The sequence below is a fragment of the Rhinichthys klamathensis genome, unplaced genomic scaffold, assembly GCF_029890125.1.
Source record: "Rhinichthys klamathensis goyatoka isolate OS25496 unplaced genomic scaffold, OSU_Roscu_1.1 h1tg000275l_1, whole genome shotgun sequence".
Taxonomy (NCBI): domain Eukaryota; kingdom Metazoa; phylum Chordata; class Actinopteri; order Cypriniformes; family Leuciscidae; genus Rhinichthys; species Rhinichthys klamathensis.
This window is the reverse complement of record NW_026606794.1, coordinates 938,120-961,103: the sequence shown is the minus strand read 5'-3', so window position 1 is coordinate 961,103 and position 22,984 is coordinate 938,120. Positions and strand designations below refer to the sequence as shown.

The window sequence follows — 22,984 nt, the reverse complement described above, 5'->3', positions numbered from 1 at the left end:
ATCAAAGGGTTAAAAAAGATATTGATGAAAGTTGTAGTTTTTGCAAAAAGAAGCCAAAGGCAGCTGTTCGTTTATTTTTGGCACTGCCCTTATGTGTCTTTTTTTGGGGGGCAAAATGTTCTTTATTTCATTGTTGGAAATGTTGATGAAAATTTTACATTACTGTGGAAAGATGTTATTGTAAACTCAAAAGATTAAAAAACCCGCACTTATTTGATTATTTTTTTTATTTTGATGGCTAAATTTCACATTCATAAATGCAAATTTTCAGGGAAAAAGCCATGTTTTGCTGCATTTAAAAATGAAGTGAAGCTTTATATTGAGTCAATATTGCCCTCTAAGAAGCAAAAAGCTATTCGAATTTTACAAGCACGTACACTCTTTAAAGTATTCCTATAATACTATCTGTACCTCCCCCTAGCATTTGAAATGTATTGTATTTCTATTGTTTGTTTTGATATTTCTTCAATAAAAAAAAAGTAAATTAAAAAAAGGGAAGGCGTTATAGCTACTTTCCTTTGAAAATACTGGCTTTTCGCAAGAGTTAAAAAATGTTAACGCATCCGGATGACCAACGAACAGGATTTTCTTCGCACCGCACTGGTTCGGACCTGTTTCGGACCCATTCGCATGCGGTCTGCGAATCTCCATAGGAAATGAATGACTTCCGGTCGTTTCGGAGCCGTATCGGAGCTGATTTCAACTGCCAGTGTGAAGGCGGCGTTACAACTATTTCGTGACACAATAGCAGTAGGCCAAGCCTAGCATTTTTAAATTACGTGGGTTTTTAATCTGCTATTAATGCTTGCTGGTTAGTGCGAGTCGAGATGCAATTAGGGATACCTGGCTGTCTCAAGTCCGCACAAGTCACCTCAATGCATCATCGGTAAAAGGGGCGGATCAAGAACAGAAACGGCCCTACATTCTGCGCCGTATTGTGTTACCAAATAGCCTACAACCTAGAAACAAACGTCAGTTTTGGTTACTTTCTTTGAGTCGGCTCAAAAGAACAGTGAAATTTGAAGGATGGATATATTGTTGGCATTGAAGACAAATGGAGTGTCTGCTGTCATGACTCTCTTGGTTATGATATTGCTGTGGAAGATTCGAGGAAAGCAGAGCAGTTTTGGATGGCTGCCTCCAGGACCCCCTCCGAATCCACTGCTGGGAAATTTATTTCAATTTAATTTCAAGGAAGCCTACAAATATTACCTAGAGGTTAGTAGGCCTATTCATTTACATAATTCAATCATATAATTGGCTGCTTGTATGATTGTGTCCAAGGCTTACAAAGATGCGCAGGTTGCCTTTAGTTTTACCAAAGGGGGTCGCACACCGGACGAGAAACGCAGCGCTGCGTCGCTCAGCGCCACATCTTTAAAATCCAACACATTATTCTCTATGAGTGTAAGTTACTCACACCGGCGGCGCCCAGCAACGGCTCAGGACCTTTTTCAAAATCCTGCTGCGCCAGAGTGCGCCGTTTAGGACTGCGGTCACGCCATCTGTGCTTCAGAAAAGCGTGGTCACGCCATCTACGCTTAAAAATATATTGCGCGTCTACACGAGGTTGCATGGTAGGCCCAAGGTGTATGCGCGTGGTGTCGGCAGACTTTAAAAAAAATATTCATAATAAAATAAATAAAATCAAATTTAGGCTACATAGTTTTATATTCAATTTACATTAATTTGTTTCAAATCGTCGTTAATGTATATACTGACTTCACCCTGTGCTGCAATATACATTTAGTTTTACATTAAAGGTATTGTAGGTAGGAATTTTTTTTAAAACTTTTTGCCAAATTTGTTTAAACTTTCTATATATATCAATGCATAATTAAAATATAAGTACTCTGGAAAAGAGAGTATAAAAATCGAGAGTCTGTAGTCCTCTCAGGGCTGTAATAAACACAGCTACTTATCTCCATTCACTTCCACCCCCTCCATTCTGGGCTCCTTCCAAAACCACGCCCCCAAAACACATGAACGCGCGATGCCGACAGCTCACAGCTGGAGGACGCGCTTACCAGCGCCGAGCGGAGAGGAGCAGTGCATGTAGTGACATCATGTCAGACTCACATGTAATAAAATACCTAACTTTATCATTATGAATATAAACAACTAACATGGCTGTTAGTACTCACTATCAAGCTAGCATATCGATACTGGTAAAGTTTAAAATATATTGAGTTTGATTCGTTAACGAGCTAGTAACATAAAGCAAAGCTAAAAACAGGTTGCATTGATACACGTTTTCCCATTAAAATCAGTTACACTGTGATGAAGGTGAATTTCGTGTAAGATTCATAACATATACGCCGTGTTTTGCATGTAATTGTGTCTCTTACTAGTCTCATACCCTCCTCGAGTCAAACGAGTGCGCGCATGTGGGCAGCGCATGTAGCAGCGGGGGTGTTGCCATGGTTGCGAGAGAGTGACAGTCGCCTAAGCCAATCCATTGTTTCGTCCGGGAAGGAAATAATGAGCTGTGTTTAGTGCAGATTAAACGGTCTAGAGTCACTCGATTTTTATACTCTTTTTATCAGAGTACTTACATTTTAATTATGCATTGATATATATAGAAAGTTTAAACAAATTTGGGAAAAAGTTTTTTAGACCAAAAACGACCTACCCTACCTTTAATTTACAGAAATCAGCAGCTAGAATTAAAATGGCTTATGTTCACGGATTTTCAGGTGATAGCCTATTCTCATAACGAACGCTCTGAGGTAGCCTAAAGTGTCTGGTTCAGACTGAAGATAGCAACGATTGTATTAAACAGTTCACTAGGCTACAATAATTGTCACGGTATACTATTCTCTGGTTCCTTCTTGTCTCGTGTTTATGTTGTTGTGTGAATGCACGTGCGTAGTGGGCGTGAGTGTTGTGACATTACCTGATCCGCTCCAGCTGATCATCATTATCACCGCCAGCTGCAGTCCATTTCCTCACCCTATTTATACTCACTGGTTTTTGTCCTCTTTGTCAGATCGTTGTTTGATGTCTCCTGTGTCGGTGTTCCAGTCTTGTCATCCCGCTCGTCCGGTGTTCGTGTTTCTTCGTGGGTTCGTCATCGTCTGTGGATTATCGTTTGGGTTGTGTGGATTCCGTCTTCAGTGTTCACCACTTCACGGTTCATGTCTTCACCACTGACCATCGAAGTCCCTGCGCCATCGTTCCACGCCCGTGTCATTGTTTGTCTCAATTCTGTCATTAAACTGAGTTTACTTGCTATTGCTTCCAGTGTTCTGTGACCCGCCATGACAGAACGATCTGACCAAACCATGGAAGCAGCGAGTGTGCCATCGTCTTCGTTGGAGGATTTCATTCGGCACAGCATACGAAGGATGGATTCCCAGGAGAGGAATTTGAATGACACGGGTCGTGCGGTACAATCTTTGGTGGCGCAGGTGTCCGAGCTTACCCAACAGATCCAACAACTACGAGCTCCCACTGCGCCACCCGCACCAGCCGTTCCCCCCACACCACCAGAGGTCCAGCATCAGTCTGAGCCCCGCCTACCGGCTCCGGAGGCTTATTCCGGGGACTCAAAGTACTGCAGAGCTTTCCTGACACGATGCTCGATGCATTTTGCTCTGCAACCCAGAACCTTTCAGACTGAACAGGCAAAGGTAGCGTTCGTCCTGACTCTCCTGACGGGAAAGGCGGCGCTATGGGGAACGGCGGTGTGGGAGAACCAAGACCTATGCTGCGCCTCGTTCCACGCACTCTCCACCGAAATCCGACGAGTCTTCGATCGCGCCGTCGCGGGGAGAGAGGCCGCCAGGGTTTTGGCCGACCTGCATCAGGGAGAGAGGTCGGTCGCGGATTTTTCCATCGAGTTCCGGACCCTGGCGGCCGAATGCCAATGGAACGAGGAGGCGCAGTGGGACATGTTCCTGCATGGGTTGGCTGACCGCGTCCAGAGGGAGATCTACGCCCTGGACCTCCCCACATCTTTAAATGGGCTGATCGAGTTAGCACTGCGGGTGGACGCTCGACTCTCACGAGTCGGGCGAAGAGGGGCGTTCACCCGCACACCGGAAGGAGCCGAGGGTCCATGGTCCAGCGGCAGGGACGCGGTCAGTCCCGTCTACGATCACGAACCCATGCAGGTGGGGCGAGCTCGGCTTTCCCGGGAGGAGAGGGAAAGGCGGAGGTCCCAGGGCCTTTGCCTCTACTGCGGTGGCACGGGACATTTCGCATACAACTGCCCGGTAAAAGGTCAAGCCCGATAGTAAGTATGAGGCTACTATCGGGTGGGATCTCCGCCAAGAAGACCTCATCCACATCTACCCTCCTCCCGGTAAGACTAAGATGGTCAGTCCACCAGCACGACTGTAGAGCACTTTTGGACTCCGGGGCGGAAGGTAATTTCATGGACAAATCATTTGCACTCAAGTTTCAGATTCCCCTCAAGCCCCTCACTCACAGGATTGCAGTACATGCACTTAATGGTCAAGAACTTCCCACTATTTCATTCACGACTGAAGACATCACCCTCATCACATCTGGCAACCACACTGAGACTATTTTTTTTTACATACTGGATTCACCCCTCGCACCTCTTGTTCTTGGACACCCCTGGCTCATCCACCACAATCCCCGTATAGACTGGCAGCAAAGAACTGTGCTGGAGTGGAGCAAGGAATGTCATAAGTCCTGTCTTGTGTCTGCTTGTTCGTCTGTTCCTGTTTTTGTGTTTCAGGAGGAAGCGGGGGATTTGTCTAACGTGCCCAGGGAGTACCTGGACCTGAAGGAAGTGTTTAGTAAGTCTCGTGCTGCTTCTCTTCCTCCGCATCGTCCCTATGACTGTGCCATAGATTTACTGCCAGGTAAGTCTCCGCCTAAGGGCAAGTTATACTCACTGTCTGTTCCGGAGAGGGAGGCCATGGAGAAATATATTTCTGATTCTCTAGCAACCAAGTTCATTCGCCCTTCCTCTTCTCCAGCGGGGGCGGGGTTCTTTTTTGTGGGGAAAAAGGATGGTTCTCTGCGACCTTGTATCGATTACCGGGGGTTGAACAACATCACGGTAAAGAATACTTATCCTTTGCCGTTGATGTCTTCAGCCTTCGAGAGGTTGCAGGGAGCTTCCGTCTTCACGAAATTGGACTTACGTAACGCATATCATTTGGTTCGCATTAGGGAGGGGGATGAGTGGAAGACTGCGTTTAACACCCCCAGGGGGCACTTTGAATATTTGGTTATGCCGTTCGGGCTGTCCAACTCCCCCGCGGTCTTCCAGGCACTCGTCAATGACGTGCTGCGAGATATGATAGATCAGTTCATATATGTTTACCTGGATGACATATTGATTTTTTCATCTTCTCTCCAGGAACATGTGCAGCACGTCCGACGAGTGCTTCAGAGGTTGCTAGAGAATGGGCTTTTTGTCAAGGCGGAGAAATGCGAATTTCATGCACAGTCTGTTCCTTTCCTAGGGCACATCATTTCGTCTGAAGGAGTGCGTATGGATCCTGAAAAGGTTAAGGCTGTGGTCGAGTGGCCAAGCCCAGATTCCCGTAAGGCCCTACAGAGGTTTCTGGGCTTCGCCAATTTCTACCGGCGTTTTATTCGTAATTTCAGCCAACTAGCCGCGCCTCTGACTGCCTTGACCTCACCCAGAACTGCGTTCAGGTGGACAGACACAGCGGAAGCTGTGTTTGCCAAACTGAAAGGCCGCTTTGTATCAGCCCCCATCCTTATTGCCCCTGATTCTTCACGTCAGTTCGTGGTGGAGGTCGATGCGTCAGAGGTGGGGGTAGGTGCAGTGCTATCCCAACGCTCTCCTACAGACGACAAGATGCATCCCTGCGCGTTTTTGTCTCATCGCTTGTCCCCAGCCGAACGTAATTACGACATCGGTAACAGGGAGTTGTTGGCAGTCAAAGTAGCGTTGGAGGAGTGGCGTCACTGGTTAGAAGGGTCGGGGGTACCTTTTATCGTCTGGACTGATCATAAGAATCTAGAATACATTAGAACGGCTAAAAGACTGAACTCCAGGCAGGCTCGGTGGGCACTTTTTTTCGGCCGTTTTGACTTTACTCTCTCGTACCGCCCGGGTTCTAAAAACATCAAACCCAATTCATTATCTCGTATTTTTGAGCCTTCCGAACGCCCGTCTACTCCCGAGTGCATTTTACCCGAAACCATATTTGTTTCCACACTCACATGGGAGGTCGAATCGAAGGTCAAGTCGGCCTTAGAAGGGGTAACGCCTCCGCCCGGTTGCCCACCGAATCGTTTATTTGTGCCGGAGGGATTACGGTCCGACGTCATTCAGTGGGGTCATTGCTCCAACGTGGCTTGTCATCCAGGAGTCAACCGAACCGGCTTCTTGGTTAAGCAACGATTTTGGTGGCCACTTATGGCTCGTGACGTCCACAGCTTTGTCTTGGCTTGCTCAGTTTGTGCCACTGGTAAGACTTCTAATCGACCCCCAGATGGGTTACTCCAACCGCTGCCAGTCCCTTCGAGACCCTGGTCCCACATCGCGCTAGATTTTATTACCGCCCTCCCGCCCTCCCAGGGTAACACAGTCGTTTTGACCGTGGTGGACCGGTTCTCGAAGGCGGCTCACTTTATTCCCTTACCCAAATTACCCTCAGCTAAGGAGACAGCGTTGACTGTCGTAGATCACGTCTTTCGGTTACATGGCCTCCCGGTGGACGTGGTCTCCGACAGGGGACCCCAGTTTGTGTCCAAATTTTGGCGAGAGTTTTGTAGATTACTGGGTGCGACGGTTAGTCTGTCCTCAGGGTTCCATCCCCAGAGCAATGGCCAAACTGAGAGAGCCAACCAAGATCTGGAAAGGGCGTTACGGTGCGTGGTTTCCAAGAATCCTTCCTCATGGAGCCAACAACTATCCATGGTGGAGTACGCCCACAACACGTTACCGGTGTCGTCCACGGGCCTTTCTCCGTTTGAGGCTAGTTTAGGTTACCAGCCACCTATTTTTCCTAGTCTGGAATCCGAGGTCGCGGTCCCCTCTGCTCACGCCTTCGTCCAGAGGTGTCACCGTACCTGGACTAGAGCCCGTGAGACTCTACTCCAGGTGGGGGCGCGCACCAAGGCCAAGGCCGATCGCCACCGGTCAAGGCCTCCCGTATACATCGTCGGTCAAAAAGTGTGGCTTTCTACCAGAAACATTCCTCTCCGCTCCGTCTCCAATAAGCTTGCTCCCAAATTCATTGGCCCGTTCACTGTCACCAAGATCATTAGTCCGGTGGCAGTCCGCCTCAATTTACCTCCGGCGTACAGGAGAGTTCATCCCGTCTTCCACGTATCCAAAATTAAGCCCGTGTTTCATTCGCACATTAATCCGCCAGTCCCGGTTCCCCCCCCGCCGCGACTCGTAGATGGGGAGACCACTTATTCGGTCAACCGTATTCTGGACTCTAGGCGGAGGGGACGCGGATTCCAGTACTTGGTGGACTGGGAAGGTTACGGTCCGGAGGAGAGAAGTTGGGTACCTGCTAGAGACATCCTGGATCACTCCCTTATCGATGTTTACAATCGACAGGTAAGGAGTTCTGAGAACGCCAGGAGGCGTTCTTAGGAGGAGGGGTACTGTCACGGTATACTATTCTCTGGTTCCTTCTTGTCTCGTGTTTATGTTGTTGTGTGAATGCACGTGCGTAGTGGGCGTGAGTGTTGTGACATTACCTGATCCGCTCCAGCTGATCATCATTATCACCGCCAGCTGCAGTCCATTTCCTCACCCTATTTATACTCACTGGTTTTTGTCCTCTTTGTCAGATCGTTGTTTGATGTCTCCTGTGTCGGTGTTCCAGTCTTGTCATCCCGCTCGTCCGGTGTTCGTGTTTCTTCGTGGGTTCGTCATCGTCTGTGGATTATCGTTTGGGTTGTGTGGATTCCGTCTTCAGTGTTCACCACTTCACGGTTCCTGTCTTCACCACTGACCATCGAAGTCCCTGCGCCATCGTTCCACGCCCGTGTCATTGTTTGTCTCAATTCTGTCATTAAACTGAGTTTACTTGCTATTGCTTCCAGTGTTCTGTGACCCGCCATGACAATAATAACATAGCACAGACATTATTATCTTAATTCCATAATGTCTTTAAAAATAACAATATTGCTGGCCATAAACTGAGAAAGTGCGCGTCCGGTGTGCGATACCTCGAGTTGTCCTAGACGCGATGCGGCGCGGCGCTGCGCTTCTCATCCGGTGTGCGACCCCCTTCACCTGTGCTGGAAAACTAGTTAACCATTAAGTGCACAGAATACAAAAACGTAATGAATAAAATACAATTATAAATAAATACAAATATATATTCACCTGAAATCGTTGATACACACTTCAAAATAAGGTTTAAAAAAAACCTTTTGAAAAGGTTCACAATTCCAAAGAAGAACCATTTTGTGTTCTTCAAAGAACCTCAGCAAAGGCGGGCTGAAATCGCGGCAGATGCCGCTGTTGGTGACAGTTTGTGGCCTTTGCCACGGACTTTGAGCGGTCGCTTTAAACAGTTTTTACTGTAAAAACTACATTGTCTTTTGGAGAGAAAAAAAGAAGATAGTTAGATTATAACTCTATTTATGCTTTATTCTCAGTCTCCCTTTTCACGCATTGACACTGTTATATGGGAAGAGTAATGAACATGGAGACAATATGGCAAGCCGTTTTAACATTTAATAATTTTAACCTACTAGTCTCTATTTTCATGCTACTAGTGCTTATTTTTTAGATACTAGTATCTATTCCATTAAGTAGGCTACTAGTACTTATTCATTAGCGACTAGTGCTTATTATTTAGGTCAGGGGTCTCAAACTCAACTTAACTGGGGGCCGCTGGAGGTAGAGTCGGGGTTAGGCTGGGCCACATCAAGTATTCCACAAAAAAATAGTAATCAAGTATTCCAAAAAAGGAGCACAACTGATCCAATCTTCTCAATATTTATTATTAACGTTTCTTCTGAACTGTTCCTCTGAATTTGAACATTCCTTTCTGTACATGATTGGTTCTTCATGAGCTGTCCTTCTGACAGTTGAAGTTCATTTTTACAAACTTTCTTTGTCTATAACACATATTTGTGATATATTTGCTTATGCCCTTTTTATTTTCTTTATACAACACATTAATGATATTGAATGTTTTTTTTTTTTTTTTTTTGGAAGGCACATTTCCTTTTATTATACTTAGAAAAACAATTATTGCTTTTGAAATACAAATATTTGGAGTCATGTCTGCCCGTCTTATTGAATTCTTTCTACACTTGTATAGTGTCTCAGGCAAATGACTGACTTTGCACAAATCAAAGCAAACCGTCTTATCAACCTGTTGGACACATATTACAAGCTCAAAATGATTATTCTCACATTGTTTTAGAGCAGGGTCTCTCTCCAACACGTCGCTCGCGAGCTACCAGTAGCTCGTGGCCTGATTGGTGTTAGCTCGACAAGGGGCCGTTCACATATCGCGCTCACATATTTTGCGCGCTCAAGTTCGTTATTTCAAATGTAGGCGCGCGCAAGCGCGCTCATAATTGAAGCGACGCGCTCATTTTTTCCAGGCGCAGTATGTTTGTACTTCGCGGTTGTCATTGACAACTATTGACAACAAACCCACCGTAAGCTGTCACGAAACTATCTATGGAAGCCCATAAGGGATAAAAAAAATATATATATATTTTTTTTTTAACGCGGCACACGCAACGACGGGCCGCACTAACATTAAACTTTAATGTCAAGTAGGGGGCCACAAAATATTGCGGCCCGCGGGCCGCGAGTTTGAGACCACTGATTTAGGTACTAGTGCTTATTCAACAGATACTAGTGCTTATTCTTTAGGTTCTAGTACTTATTCAATAGATACTAGTACTTATTCATTAGATACTAGTCCTTATTTATTAGATACTAGTACTTATTTATTAGATACTAGTGCTTATCAATTAGCTACTACTTATTCAATAGATACTAGTACTTATTCATTAGTTACTATTACTTATTCATTAGATACTAGTACTTATTCATTAGATACTAGTACCTATTAAATAGATACTAGTACTTATTCATTAGATACTTATTCATTAGATACTAGTACTTATTTCGATAGTCACTAGTAACTATTCTTTTGTTACTAGTAACAAAAATTTTTTTTTGCCATTGACTTCTATGGGGATCTGTCATTTAGATATCAACTATTCAGTTCTGACTAGTATCTATTCCAATTGTGACTTGTACATATATATTAGATACTGGTAGTTATTCTTTAGGTACTAGTACTTATTTTTTAGATACTAGTACTTATTCGTTAGCTACTAGTACTTATTCAATAGATACTTATTCATTAGATACTAGTACTTATTCATTAGATACTAGTACTTATTCATTAGATACTAGTACCTATAAATTAGATACTAGTACTTATCAATTAGCTACTAGTACTCATTCAATAGATACTAGTACTTATTCATTAGATACTAGTACTTATTCATTAGATACTAGTACTTATTCATTAGATACTAGTACTTATTCAATAGATACTAGTACTTATTCAATAGATACAGATACTAGTATTTATTCCAAATGTTACTAGTAAGATTTTTTATTTTACTAGTAAGATTTTTAATTGAACTATATGGCAAGCCGTTTTAGCTTAAATTGTACCCAGCCTTACTTGTTGTAATTTCATTTTTACTAGTAAGAATTTAATTAGAGAACTTTACAATTCAATTCGTACTAGTAGCAATTACAATTAGAGAGCTCTATGGCAAGCCGTTTTAGCTTAAATTGTACCCAGCCTTACTTGTTGTAATTTCAATTTTACTAGTAAGAATTTAATTAGAGAACTTTACAATTCAATTCGTACTAGTAGCAATTACAATTAGAGAGCTCTCTAATTCAATTATTACTAGTAACAATTGCGATTAGAGAGCTCTCTAATTCGATTCTTACTAGTAAGAATGTAATTGCAGAGCTCTTTAATTGAATTAAAGAGCTCTGCAATTGCATTCTTACTAGTAAGAATTAAATTAGAGAGCTCTCTAAATCAGTTTTTACTAGTAAGAATTACATTAGGAGAGCTCTTTAATGCAATTATTACTAGCAAAAACTGATTTAGAGAGCTCTCTAATTCAGTTCTTACTAGTAAGAATGCAATTGCAGAGCTCTTTAATTCAATTAGAGAGCTCTTTAATGCAATTCTTACTAGTAGGAATTCAATTAGAGAGCTCTACAATTCAATTCTTACTAGTAGCAATTACAATTAGAGAGCTCTCTAATTCAATTCTTACTAGTGAAAATACAATTAGAGAGCTCTCTAATTCAGTTATTACTAGTAACAATTACAATTGCAGAGCTCTCTAATTCAATTCTTACTAGTAACAATTCCAATTAGAGAGCTCTACAAATGAATTCTTACTAGTCATATGTCTCCATTGACTTCCATTCATTTTTAATTACAGAGCTCTTTAATTGAATTGTTACTAGTAAGAATTACAATTAGAGAGCTCTACAATTGAATTGTTACTAGTAAGAATTACCATTAGAGAGCTCTCTAATTCAATTGTTACTAGTAACAATTCCATTAGAGAGCTCTCTAATCCAATTATGACTAGTAACAATTACAATTAGAGAGCTCTCTAATTCAATTCTTACTAGTAACAATTTAATTGTAGAGCTCTCTAATTGAATTGTTACTAGTAACAATTACAATTAAAGAGCTCTGTAATTGAATTATAGAGCTCTCTAATTGCATTCTTACTAGTAACAATTCAATTAGAGAGCTCTCTAATGCAATTGTTACTAGTAAGAATTACAATTAGAGAGCTCTCTAATTCAATTCTTACTAGTAACAACTCAATTGCAGAGCTCTTTAATTCAATTAGAGAGCTCTCTATTTCAATTGTTACTAGTAAGAATGCAATTGTAGAGCTCTCTAATTGAATTATTACTAGTAAGAATTCCAATTAGAGAGCTCTCTAATCCAATTATTACTAGTAACAATTATAATTAGAGAGCTCTCTAATTCAGTTGTTACTAGTAAGAATGCAATTGCAGAGCTCTCTAATTCAATTACAGAGCTCTCCAATTATACATATCTTTAATTCGTTTTTTTACTAGTAAAAATTCAATTAGAGAGCTCTGTAATTGCATTCTTACTAGTAATAATTGAATTAGAGAGCTCTCTAATTGTAATTGTTACTAGTAAGAATTGAATTAGAGAGCTCTCTAATTGTAATTGTTACTAGTAAGAATTGGATTAGAGAGCTCTCTAATTGTAATTGTTACTAGTAATAATTGAATTAGAGAGCTCTCTAATTGTAATTCTTACTAGTAACAATTCAATTATAGAGCTCTCTAATTAAAAATGAATGGAAGTCAATGGAGACATATGACTAGTAAAAATTCATTTGTAGAGCTCTCTAATTGTAATTCTTACTAGTAAGAATTGAATTGGAGAGCTCTCTAATTGTAATTGTTACTAGTAATAATTGAATTAGAGAGCTCTCTAATTGTAATTGTTACTAGTAATAATCGAATTAGAGAGCTCTCTAATTGTAATTGTTACTAGTAGTAATTGAATTGTAGAGCTCTCTAATTGAATTATTACTAGTAAAAATGTAATTACGACGAGTAAGGCTGGGTACAATTAAAGCTAAAACGGCTTGCCATAGAGCTCTCTAATTCAATTATTACTAGTAACAATTGCGATTAGAGAGCTCTCTAATTCGATTCTTACTAGTAAGAATGTAATTGCAGAGCTCTTTAATTGAATTAAAGAGCTCTGCAATTGCATTCTTACTAGTAAGAATTAAATTAGAGAGCTCTCTAAATCAGTTTTTACTAGTAAGAATTACATTAGGAGAGCTCTTTAATGCAATTATTACTAGTAAAAACTGATTTAGAGAGCTCTCTAATTCAGTTCTTACTAGTAAGAATGCAATTGCAGAGCTCTTTAATTCAATTAAAGAGCTCTGCAATTACATTCTTACTAGTAAGAATCGAATTAGAGAGCTCTACAATTCAATTCTTACTAGTAGCAATTACAATTAGAGAGCTCTCTAATTCAATTCTTACTAGTGAAAATACAATTAGAGAGCTCTCTAATTCAGTTATTACTAGTAACAATTACAATTGCAGAGCTCTCTAATTCAATTCTTACTAGTAACAATTCCAATTAGAGAGCTCTACAAATGAATTCTTACTAGTCATATGTCTCCATTGACTTCCATTCATTTTTAATTACGGAGCTCTTTAATTGAATTGTTACTAGTAAGAATTACAATTAGAGAGCTCTACAATTGAATTGTTACTAGTAAGAATTACCATTAGATAGCTCTCTAATTCAATTGTTACTAGTAACAATTCCATTAGAGAGCTCTCTAATCCAATTATGACTAGTAACAATTACAATTAGAGAGCTCTCTAATTCAATTCTTACTAGTAACAATTTAATTGTAGAGCTCTCTAATTGAATTGTTACTAGTAACAATTACAATTAAAGAGCTCTGTAATTGAATTATAGAGCTCTCTAATTGCATTCTTACTAGTAACAATTCAATTACAGAGCTCTTTAATTCAATTAGAGAGCTCTCTTTTTCAATTGTTACTAGTAAGAATGCAATTGTAGAGCTCTCTAATTGAATTATTACTAGTAAGAATTCCAATTAGAGAGCTCTCTAATCCAATTATTACTCGTAAGAATTCCAATTAGAGAGCTCTCTAATTCAGTTGTTACTAGTAAGAATGCAATTGCAGAGCTCTCTAATTCAATTACAGAGCTCTCCAATTATACATATCTTTAATTCGTTTTTTTACTAGTAAAAATTCAATTAGAGAGCTCTGTAATTGCATTCTTACTAGTAAGAATTGAATTAGAGAGCTCTCTAATTGTAATTGTTACTAGTAATAATTGGAGAGCTCTCTAATTGTAATTCTTACTAGTAATAATTGAATTAGAGAGCTCTGCAATTGCATTCTTACTAGTAAGAATTGAATTAGAGAGCTCTCTAATTGTAATTGTTACTAGTAAGAATTGAATTAGAGAGCTCTCTAATTGTAATTGTTACTAGTAAGAATTGGATTAGAGAGCTCTCTAATTGTAATTCTTACTAGTAATAATTGAATTAGAGAGCTCTCTAATTGTAATTCTTACTAGTAACAATTCAATTATAGAGCTCTCTTATTAAAAATGAATGGAAGTCAATGGAGACATATGACTAGTAAAAATTCATTTGTAGAGCTCTCTAATTGCAATTGTTACTAGTAAGAATTGAATTAGAGAGCTCTGTAATTGTAATTCTTACTAGTAATAATTGAATTAGAGAGCTCTCTAATTGTAATTGTTACTAGTAATAATCGAATAAGAGAGCTCTCTAATTGTAATTGTTACTAGTAATAATTGAATTGTAGAGCTCTCTAATTGAATTATTACTAGTAAAAATGTAATTACGACGAGTAAGGCTGGGTACAATTAAAGCTAAAACGGCTTGCCATAGAACTATACAGTGGCCGTTCTGACTAGTCATAACATAAGACTAGTAAAAAAGCAGTTGTGACTATAAGATAAGAATAGTTACTAGTAACATTTGGAATAAATACTAGTATCTAGGAACTAGTACCTATTGAATAAGTACTAGTAGCTAATTAATAAGTACTAGTATCTAATTAATAGGTACTAGTATCTAATGAATAAGTACTAGTATCTAATGAATAAATACTAGTAATATTTAAAAAGATACTAGTCAAAATTGGAATACTTACTAGTCATAAATGAATAGATGATATCAAAACAGAATAGCTACTAGTAGTATCTATTAATTTGCAGATATCTTCAACCTCATAAGGAACTAGTAAGGAAATATTAGGAGATATCTTCTTTCAAGCAGATTATTACATAAACATGAGTACTCTCAACCATCCAATCAGAGTTCATATGGTAATGCAGGCTAAACTACGGCAATAGAAGAAGCTGATTGGTTTAAGTGGAGAAAAGATGCGTTTAATATTACTTTTACATAGACCATACTAAAGACTTAACTGCCAATAATAAAATCCAAACAACCGGTTCATAATTACCAGCCAAACAACCACAATCCAGAGATTGTGACTTTTGGAGAGCATTCATAATTCACATTAAAAAAATTGGATAGTCTGTGTCTGATATGCGATTGAATGTCAAAATTAAAGTAGCATGCACTATATTAGGCTACATGCCTATTCATTATTATATTTTTTATACTGCTCACTCGCACACAGGTCTGCAACACAAGATTTTCATAAAGGTAATAACTTGTCATTTTGGTCTGCTTGGGTTATTTTACGACAGATTTGCATCGGCTTGATTTTTTTTTTTTTTTTTTTTTTTAAACCCACCATGACATTAAATGGGCAAGTGTGAGCAGGACTTTGTGTGTGTGGGGGACTAGTTGCTAATGAATAAGTACTAGTACTTAATGGAATAGATACTAGAATCTAAAAAATAAGTACTAGTAGCATGAAAATAGAGACGAGTCAGTTTAAATGATTAAATGTTAAAACGGCGGCAAGAGTTCAGATTCTGGTGTGCTGATATTTGTGTGCAGCCCAACTTACCCATCCTTCAAACACATTCTTTGACTTTACATCCACTACATGTGTACTTAACAATTAGTTAATAGTCATGTGCCTCAACAAGTTGGCTAAAGTCATAATGATAACATAATGATACATTTCATATAAAAGTACATTTTATAAAAGTATGGTTGAGGGACACATAAATATGTGAGCATGTTTAGTAATCATTAGTTTATATATCAGATGTAAAATAGAGTTAGTGTTTTATAAAAATAAAGGGGATAGAATTATTAGTGTGATATGGGTTGTGTAATAGGAGTTAGTATAGCATGGGTTATGAAAAAGGGGTCAGTGTAATATGGCTTGTCCTAATATGTTGTGATCACTGTTAGTCTGTTACTGTCCTTGCTTCTCTGTATATAGCCTGTGCATAGTGTGTCTGCATGTATTTATGTGTAACATCTACCTGCTTAGGGGTCTGCAGATGGAAATTAGCCTATGGCTATAATCTGGCATATTTACATTTGTGAAAAATGTTCATTAATATGTATTGTCCCTTTTGTCTTTTTTCTACAAATAAAATAATATAAATAAATAAATAAAATATATTACTTAATATATTAACCATATAGAATCTTTATTAGTTGTTGATGCCGTAATTATTAATGGTTTAGTTCTTCATCAGTCATACATTAACACATATGATTATCGATGCATTAGTTAAACATGAATTAATGCATGCACCCTATTGTAAAGTGTTTCCATTTAGGAAATTATAGTGTTAATCTGTTTTTAGGATTTGTGCATTGATTAAAAACAATCTGAGTTGGGCTCTGTGTTTAAAGTTTTGATGAATGGCTGTATAATGCTCCAAACAATCACAAAAAATCCTAACAATCACAAAAATAACATTATTTTTTTTTTTTTTACAGTATTTTTTATTTTATTAACTGAAAGTAACGGTGCCGCGCGTTACAGGCTACTCACGCGAATGATGAAATTGTAATTGTTTACATATAGGCCACAAGAAAGATTAATTGCTGAATTTACACAAAAGACCCAGTTCAAAAGTTTATAAGTTTCTTAATTCTTAATAGTGTGTGCTGTGGAATGATCAAAAGCTGCAAACGTTCACTGATGCTTTTAAATAACCTCCAACATGTTGCACCTTAATTCTTTCTCCTCTTCTTCCGTTTCCGGTCATCTCCCCTTAATATGTTGTTGGTTCATTAATATTCAACATATCATTTGCATACTGATTATTTAAATAGTACTAGTATCTATTAAGGTAAGGATATCTTTGATCTAAAATGTTACTAGTAACTAAAAAACAAGCACTAGTTCTATTTTTTTTAACAAGTTGGGAATAATTAAATACTAGACACTATTAGAATAAGTACTAGTATCTAATAAATAAGGACTAGTATCTAATGAATAAGTACTAGTATCTAAAGAAAAGCCACTAGTACCTAAAGAATAAGCACTAGTATCTAAAGAAAAGGCACTAGTACCTAAAGAATAAGCACTAGTAGCTAATGAATAAGTACTAGTACTTAATGGAATAGATACTAGTATCTAAAAAATAAGTACTAGTAGCATGAAAATAGAGACTAGTAGGTTTAAATGATTAAATGTTAAAACGGCTTGCCAACTAGTCAATGATGTTCCAGATATCTGTATGCAAATTAGGCCGGCCGCATCCCACTTTAGGTGGGAGCAGAGTATGTTTTTTAATGCTGTTAGCTAGGTTTAACCTGAAATCAATACCAACAGGTTATCATGGGTTTTTACTGTTAAAAAAAATAAAATAAATAAGAACTAATCTGAACTAAGAACTTTTTTTTTCTCATCTAAAGTTAATGTTATTGCACTGCCATGGCAAGAATAGCATGCATGTAAGCATCTTTATTAAAGTGAATTAGTGTGAATCTCTCTCATGCGTAAATCCTACATCAACAATAACCTATACGGTCATTTTAAGCATGATCATTAACATAGAAATGCATTGCAAACATTGCATTGCCAATATTTTTGAGAAACCCCCAGGCTAATGATAATGAATACAATTTGTGTCATGCTGGAAACATGGAAACATTTTCTGGTTTTTTTTTTTCTTCGATTACAGCCAACGCCATGACAGCTTCTTTCTTCTTCCATTCATAGAAATAAGGAAATTAACCCACTTCTTCTTTGATTATGGCGGGGAGGCGAAATTACACAACGTCATGCACAATAATTTACACTAGTTATAATGACGTTTGAGATATCTTTAACTTTCATGCTGATATTTGCAATTGTCATTTAAGATGTGTGAAGAGTTGAATGTCGTTTTCAATGACGTCATTGCAGATATCTCTATCTGTCGTTTCGACTAGTCACAATTACGTTACAGATATCTTGAATGACAATTCCAACTATCCAAAATGTAATTACGACTAGTCAGAAAGACGTTGTTGATATCTACAATGTTAATTCCGGATAGCCAAACTTAGCTTTTAAATGCTAAAATGGCTTGCCATAGGAAATTACGTATTTATGGATATCTAAAATAGAGCAACATCATGCACAATAATTTGCACTAGTCATAATGACATTTTAGATATCTTTAAATTTCATTCTGCCTAGTCAAAACTGAATTACAGATATCTGCAATTGTCATTTAAGATGTGTGACAAGTGATCTCTATCTGTCGTTTCGACTGGACACAGTTACGTTACAGATATTGAATTACTTGAATGACAATTCCAACTATCCAAAATGTAATTACGACTAGTCAGAATGACGTTGTTGATATCTACAATGTTAATTTCCGATAATCAAACTTAGCTTTTAAATGTTAAAAGGGCTTGCCATTCACATACATATAGAGAGTAGCCTACATTCGTTACCCCTTTTCCACCAAAGCATTTTGAGAGCCGCTTCGGAGCCGGTGCCTACTCGCGAGCCAGTTCTTTGTTTTTCGACAGCCAAAGAACCGGTTCTCGGCCAGGAAAATTGGTTCCAAAGCGGCACCAACTCTTTGCTGGACTAGAACCGTTCTTTTACCACGTCATGGTTACGTCAGGCAAAGACGTATGGCGACGTACACAGAGACGTAACTACGTCGTTCGCTGGGCTCTCTAGTTGGTGGAAAAACAAACAGTTTCTGGGAAGGTTTGCAAGTTGAACCAAGCACCAGTTCTATTTTTGGTGGAAACGAGGAGGGAACAAGAACAGCTTCTCCCCTCTCCCCCTTGAAGCCTATAGCCATATAGGGTTCAGAAAAGTCAGCGTGAGAGGTTTATCTTACATATCTAGCTATAGGCCTACATCTAAATAAACAAATTACAATGTAGTTTTAAGCTTTGTGTGGTGCATCCGCTCCACCGTTACTAGGTGAGCGTCACTATTCTGGGATTTCTGAACCCCTAGAGAAGTTAAAGAGGGCTGAAAGTTATTTCTGTTGCTCAAAGATTATTTTCACTTTTTCACACACTGAATTGCTGTTTGTAGCACTTCAGTGATATCTGTATCCAAACTTGCACTATAAAACAAAATTATCATCCAATAACAATGCACTAATTTACATTGTTTTTGACCCCATTAAAGCAGAATTATGTTAAATTTGAGGTTGTTAGAGCTAATTTGAAGTGTCGTTTGAATACACATATAACATTGAATGTCCCATTTCAAACATCTTTTGAAAGAAAAGAAAATGTATTTTTCTTCCCGTAGCTCAGTAAGAAGTATGGCTCTGTTGTCACCATTTGGTTGGCAAACACTCCTGTAGTGATCATTTCTGGATATGAAGCCCTAAAGGAAACTATGATTGGTCTTGGTGAAGAATTCAGTGGCAGGGCCAGCTACCCCCTGATGATGAAGGTCACACTTGGATATGGTGAGGTCGCTTGATGCCCAAAGTTTTACACACCCATGCTAAAGTTATTGAAAGTTAATGCTATATATATTGTGAGTGAAGTATATTGCTTGCTTGGAGCTTTTTACAATGGGTTGCTAGCAAATTCACCCAAATAAAACGTTTAAACAACTGCTAGTTTACAACAACATTAGCCCACCTGGAGATTGGCATGGTTTTATTTCAGTTAGCCTAATAGCTGGTTTGATTTGCATTGAGAGATGATCTTATAGAAAGTACCCCATGCCAATCTCTAGAATGGAGAAGGGTATGTGATGATGTGGGGCTATTTTAATTCTAATGGCCCAAGTGAACTTTATTAGGATGCATAGTATCCTGTATCCATGAAATAACTGGCCTTTAAAAATAAAAACCTGCCTGCCTCTTTGGGAATTTAACGTGTCCTGACTTATGCCCCCTGTATTTTAAGGAATTACATTTATTTATTTACAATACATTTTTCAATCACAAAGAAAATTGGTGTCCTTAAAGGTCGGATTTTTCCTAATTTTTTGGAAGCCTAGGCATTAAGATAAATTTCCAGATTATTTTTTATTCCTCTTTTTAGTCAACTTTAGCACGGGTGTGTTCACTTATGCTAAACACTGTATATTTATACACATAGTAGACCAGAAACATTTCCTCTATGCGCAGGTGTTGTTTCCACCAGTGGACACAGATGGAAGGAGATGCGCAAATTCTCTCTCATGACACTGAAGAACTTTGGAATGGGCCGCAGGAGCATCGAGGAACGAGTCAGGGAGGAGGCTGAATATCTTGTGGAAATTATAAAAAAATTTGAAGGTTAAATAATTTTTATACAAATTTATGTTCAGATTATCAGATGAAACAAACTGCAGACATAAACTACAAAAACATCTGACAAAGGGTGTGTCAATAAAACAAAAAAGGACTATTATGTGTCACATCTCATGTTACATGCAGAGGTGTAAGTTTTTACAAAACATTTAATTGAAACCTGATCTCTTTGCTCTTCCTTTCTTCTTAAAGGCTCTGCAATCAGCCCTGCAGACATGCTGTCAAATGCCGTGACCAATGTGATCTGCAGCATTGTCTTTGGTCATAGGTTTGAATTAGAGGATCCACAGTTTAAGTTTCTCCTTCAGACAGTAAATGCATACTTCAGTATCCTCAGTAGCCCTCTTGGACAGGTTTGCATTCTAAAGATTTATATATATATATTAGATATTATCGTTCAGAAGTATTTTATGCTCACAAAGGCACCATTTATTTGATCAAAAATACAGTGAAAACAGTAATATTGTGAATTATAATTAAAATTCTAAATAGTTATTTTAATATATTTTTGTTCCATTTTAATGTATTTTCAAATATAATTTATTCCTGTGATGCAAAACTGAATTTTCAGCATCATTACTACAGTCTTAAGTGTCACAAGTTCTTTCAGAAATCATTCTGATATGCTGATTTGCTCTCCAAGGAACATTTATTATTATTTTCACAGTTGCTTAATGCTTAATGTTTTTGTGGACACCGTGATACATTTGTTTTTCAGGATTCTTAAATGAATATAAAGTTTAAAAGAACTGCATTTATTTGAAATGGAAATCTTTTGTAAGTTTATAAACGTCTTCACTGTCACTTTTGATCAATTTAATGCATTCTTGCTGAATACAATTATACATTTATTTCAAAAAAGAGAAAAATCTTACTGACCCTAAACGGGTGAAGGGTCGTGCACATTAAATAAAAAAAAATTAAACTAATTTTAAACTAAAATAGTAAAAAAAAAAAAAAAAAAAAAAAAATGTTTGCATAAATTATTTATTGTATTTTGAGACTCAACTTGATGTTTCTTTATTTTCTTCTCAGCTCTATAATCTATTCCCTGAATTAGTCAGTCTCTTCCCCGGTAAACACCATCAGCTGTTTAAAGACCTAGAAGAGGCCAGAGAGTACTTCAAGCGTGAGGCACAAGCTCGGATGAATAATGTGGATCCCTATTGCCCACAGGACTTCATTGAGGCCTATGTGTTAAAAATGAAAGAGGTAAATCATTGAAAAAGAAATGGTCATTTAAACATATTTAGCCATGGTCCTGAATACATTTACTTGCACCATCTGGTGGTGAGACCATGACATGATGTCAATTAAACACAATGTTAGCTTTCATACCTGTTCTCTTTTGCAGGAGAAAGACAAGCCTGACACAGAATATCATTTTGACAACTTGGTTTCTTTAGTATGGAACTTGTTCAGCGCCGGCACAGAAACCACTTCATCCACCCTCAGACACTCTTTACTTCTGATGATGAAGCACCCAGATGTTCAAGGTGAGGTCAAACTAATGCGTCTCTCTCCAAGCATTAAGTGTGACTTTACTTTCACTTGTCCTGTACAGAGCGTGTTCAGAGAGAAATTGATGAGGTTGTAGGACAGGACCGTCGGCCCTCCATTGAAGACAGACTGAGGCTGCCATATACAGATGCTGTTATTCACGAGGTCCAGCGCAGCATGGATTTCGCCCCCATCGCTGTCCCACACAAGACCATGTGCGACACTGAATACAATGGCTATGTCATTCCTAAGGTATTCTTCTCTCATACATCATCTTGATTCATTAAATGTGTTAATTATTATTTACATCTTTCTATTTATATTTGTAAAATACTTTCTTGAAGGGAACAATGGTTTTTCCACTACTATCCTCCGTGCTTATAGACCCCAAACTGTGGAAGAACCCAAATTGTTTCGATCCAGAAAACTTCCTGGATGGAGATGGCCGATTCAAGAAGAATGATGCATTTGTTGTATTCGGCATGGGTGAGCTCAGATCTTCATTGTGCAAATTAGACCATAGAAATGTTGCTCTTATGAAAACTGAAGTCAACACATGCTAAATAATTATGTTTATCAGTGTTTTAGTCATTCTGGGACAAAAAAATAACCATGTTAAATAATTGATTCCTCAGTAGTTGCCTTTAAAGAACAAATCACAGACAAAAATGGATGCATAGAGAAAAGATTCTTAAACCAACTTCTGTGTGCTCTCTTGACAGGCAAGCGCGTGTGTCTCGCTGAGGCTCTGGCTCGCACAGAACTCTTCCTCTTCTTCACTTCCCTCCTTCAGCACTTCACCTTCAAAGCCATGGTGCCACCAGAAGAGCTCGACACAACGCCTACAAATAGCAGTTTTGGCCGCATACCCCGTACATACGAGTGCTATGCCATTCCTAGGATATAGAGGGACAGTCCACAACGTCTGTATGCAAGGATTAGTCTCTTAACTTGCATTTTCCTGCAATTACTCTTTTTTTGATCTTCTTACAATAAGACATGCACACTTAGCTTATTTTATGTGGAATGATTTGTACTTTCAGTGAAAATGTCTATTGAATTGCACACATATTAATAAAAACACAGATTGTCATAAACAAAAACTCAGATTATAGTAACATTTACATATATGTACAATCAGAATGGTCTAGAATGATTAAACAAAACACAGGAGTGCACTGGACCAAAGATATTAGAGACCAAAAACCTGTTGGATCAGGGAACACCGATTTGTACATTTTTAGTCA

The 22,984-nt window shown here is 38.5% G+C and overlaps 1 protein-coding gene across 1 annotated transcript; it reads left to right on the top strand.

Moving 5' to 3' along the window:
- Positions 1–965: 965 nt before the first annotated feature.
- On the top strand, positions 966–22,653 carry LOC130102721 (cytochrome P450 2M1-like). Its single transcript, XM_056268725.1, has 9 exons — positions 966–1,218; positions 19,238–19,400; positions 20,073–20,222; positions 20,430–20,590; positions 21,273–21,449; positions 21,592–21,733; positions 21,802–21,989; positions 22,082–22,223; positions 22,460–22,653. Exons 1-9 carry the CDS (start codon positions 1,027–1,029, stop codon positions 22,642–22,644), a joined length of 1,500 nt encoding a protein of 499 aa, XP_056124700.1. The 5' UTR covers positions 966–1,026; the 3' UTR covers positions 22,645–22,653.
- Positions 22,654–22,984: the final 331 nt, after the last annotated feature.

Bases quoted from the DNA above. Each gene is read 5' to 3' on its own strand.
- LOC130102721 (XM_056268725.1), top strand. From the start codon at position 1,027: ATGGATATATTGTTGGCATTGAAGACAAATGGAGTGTCTGCTGTCATG. The intron at 19,401-20,072 runs GTGAGGTCGCTT...CTCTATGCGCAG, and splicing joins GAAGGTCACACTTGGATATG to GTGTTGTTTCCACCAGTGGA. The intron at 20,591-21,272 runs GTTTGCATTCTA...TTTTCTTCTCAG, and splicing joins TCAGTAGCCCTCTTGGACAG to CTCTATAATCTATTCCCTGA.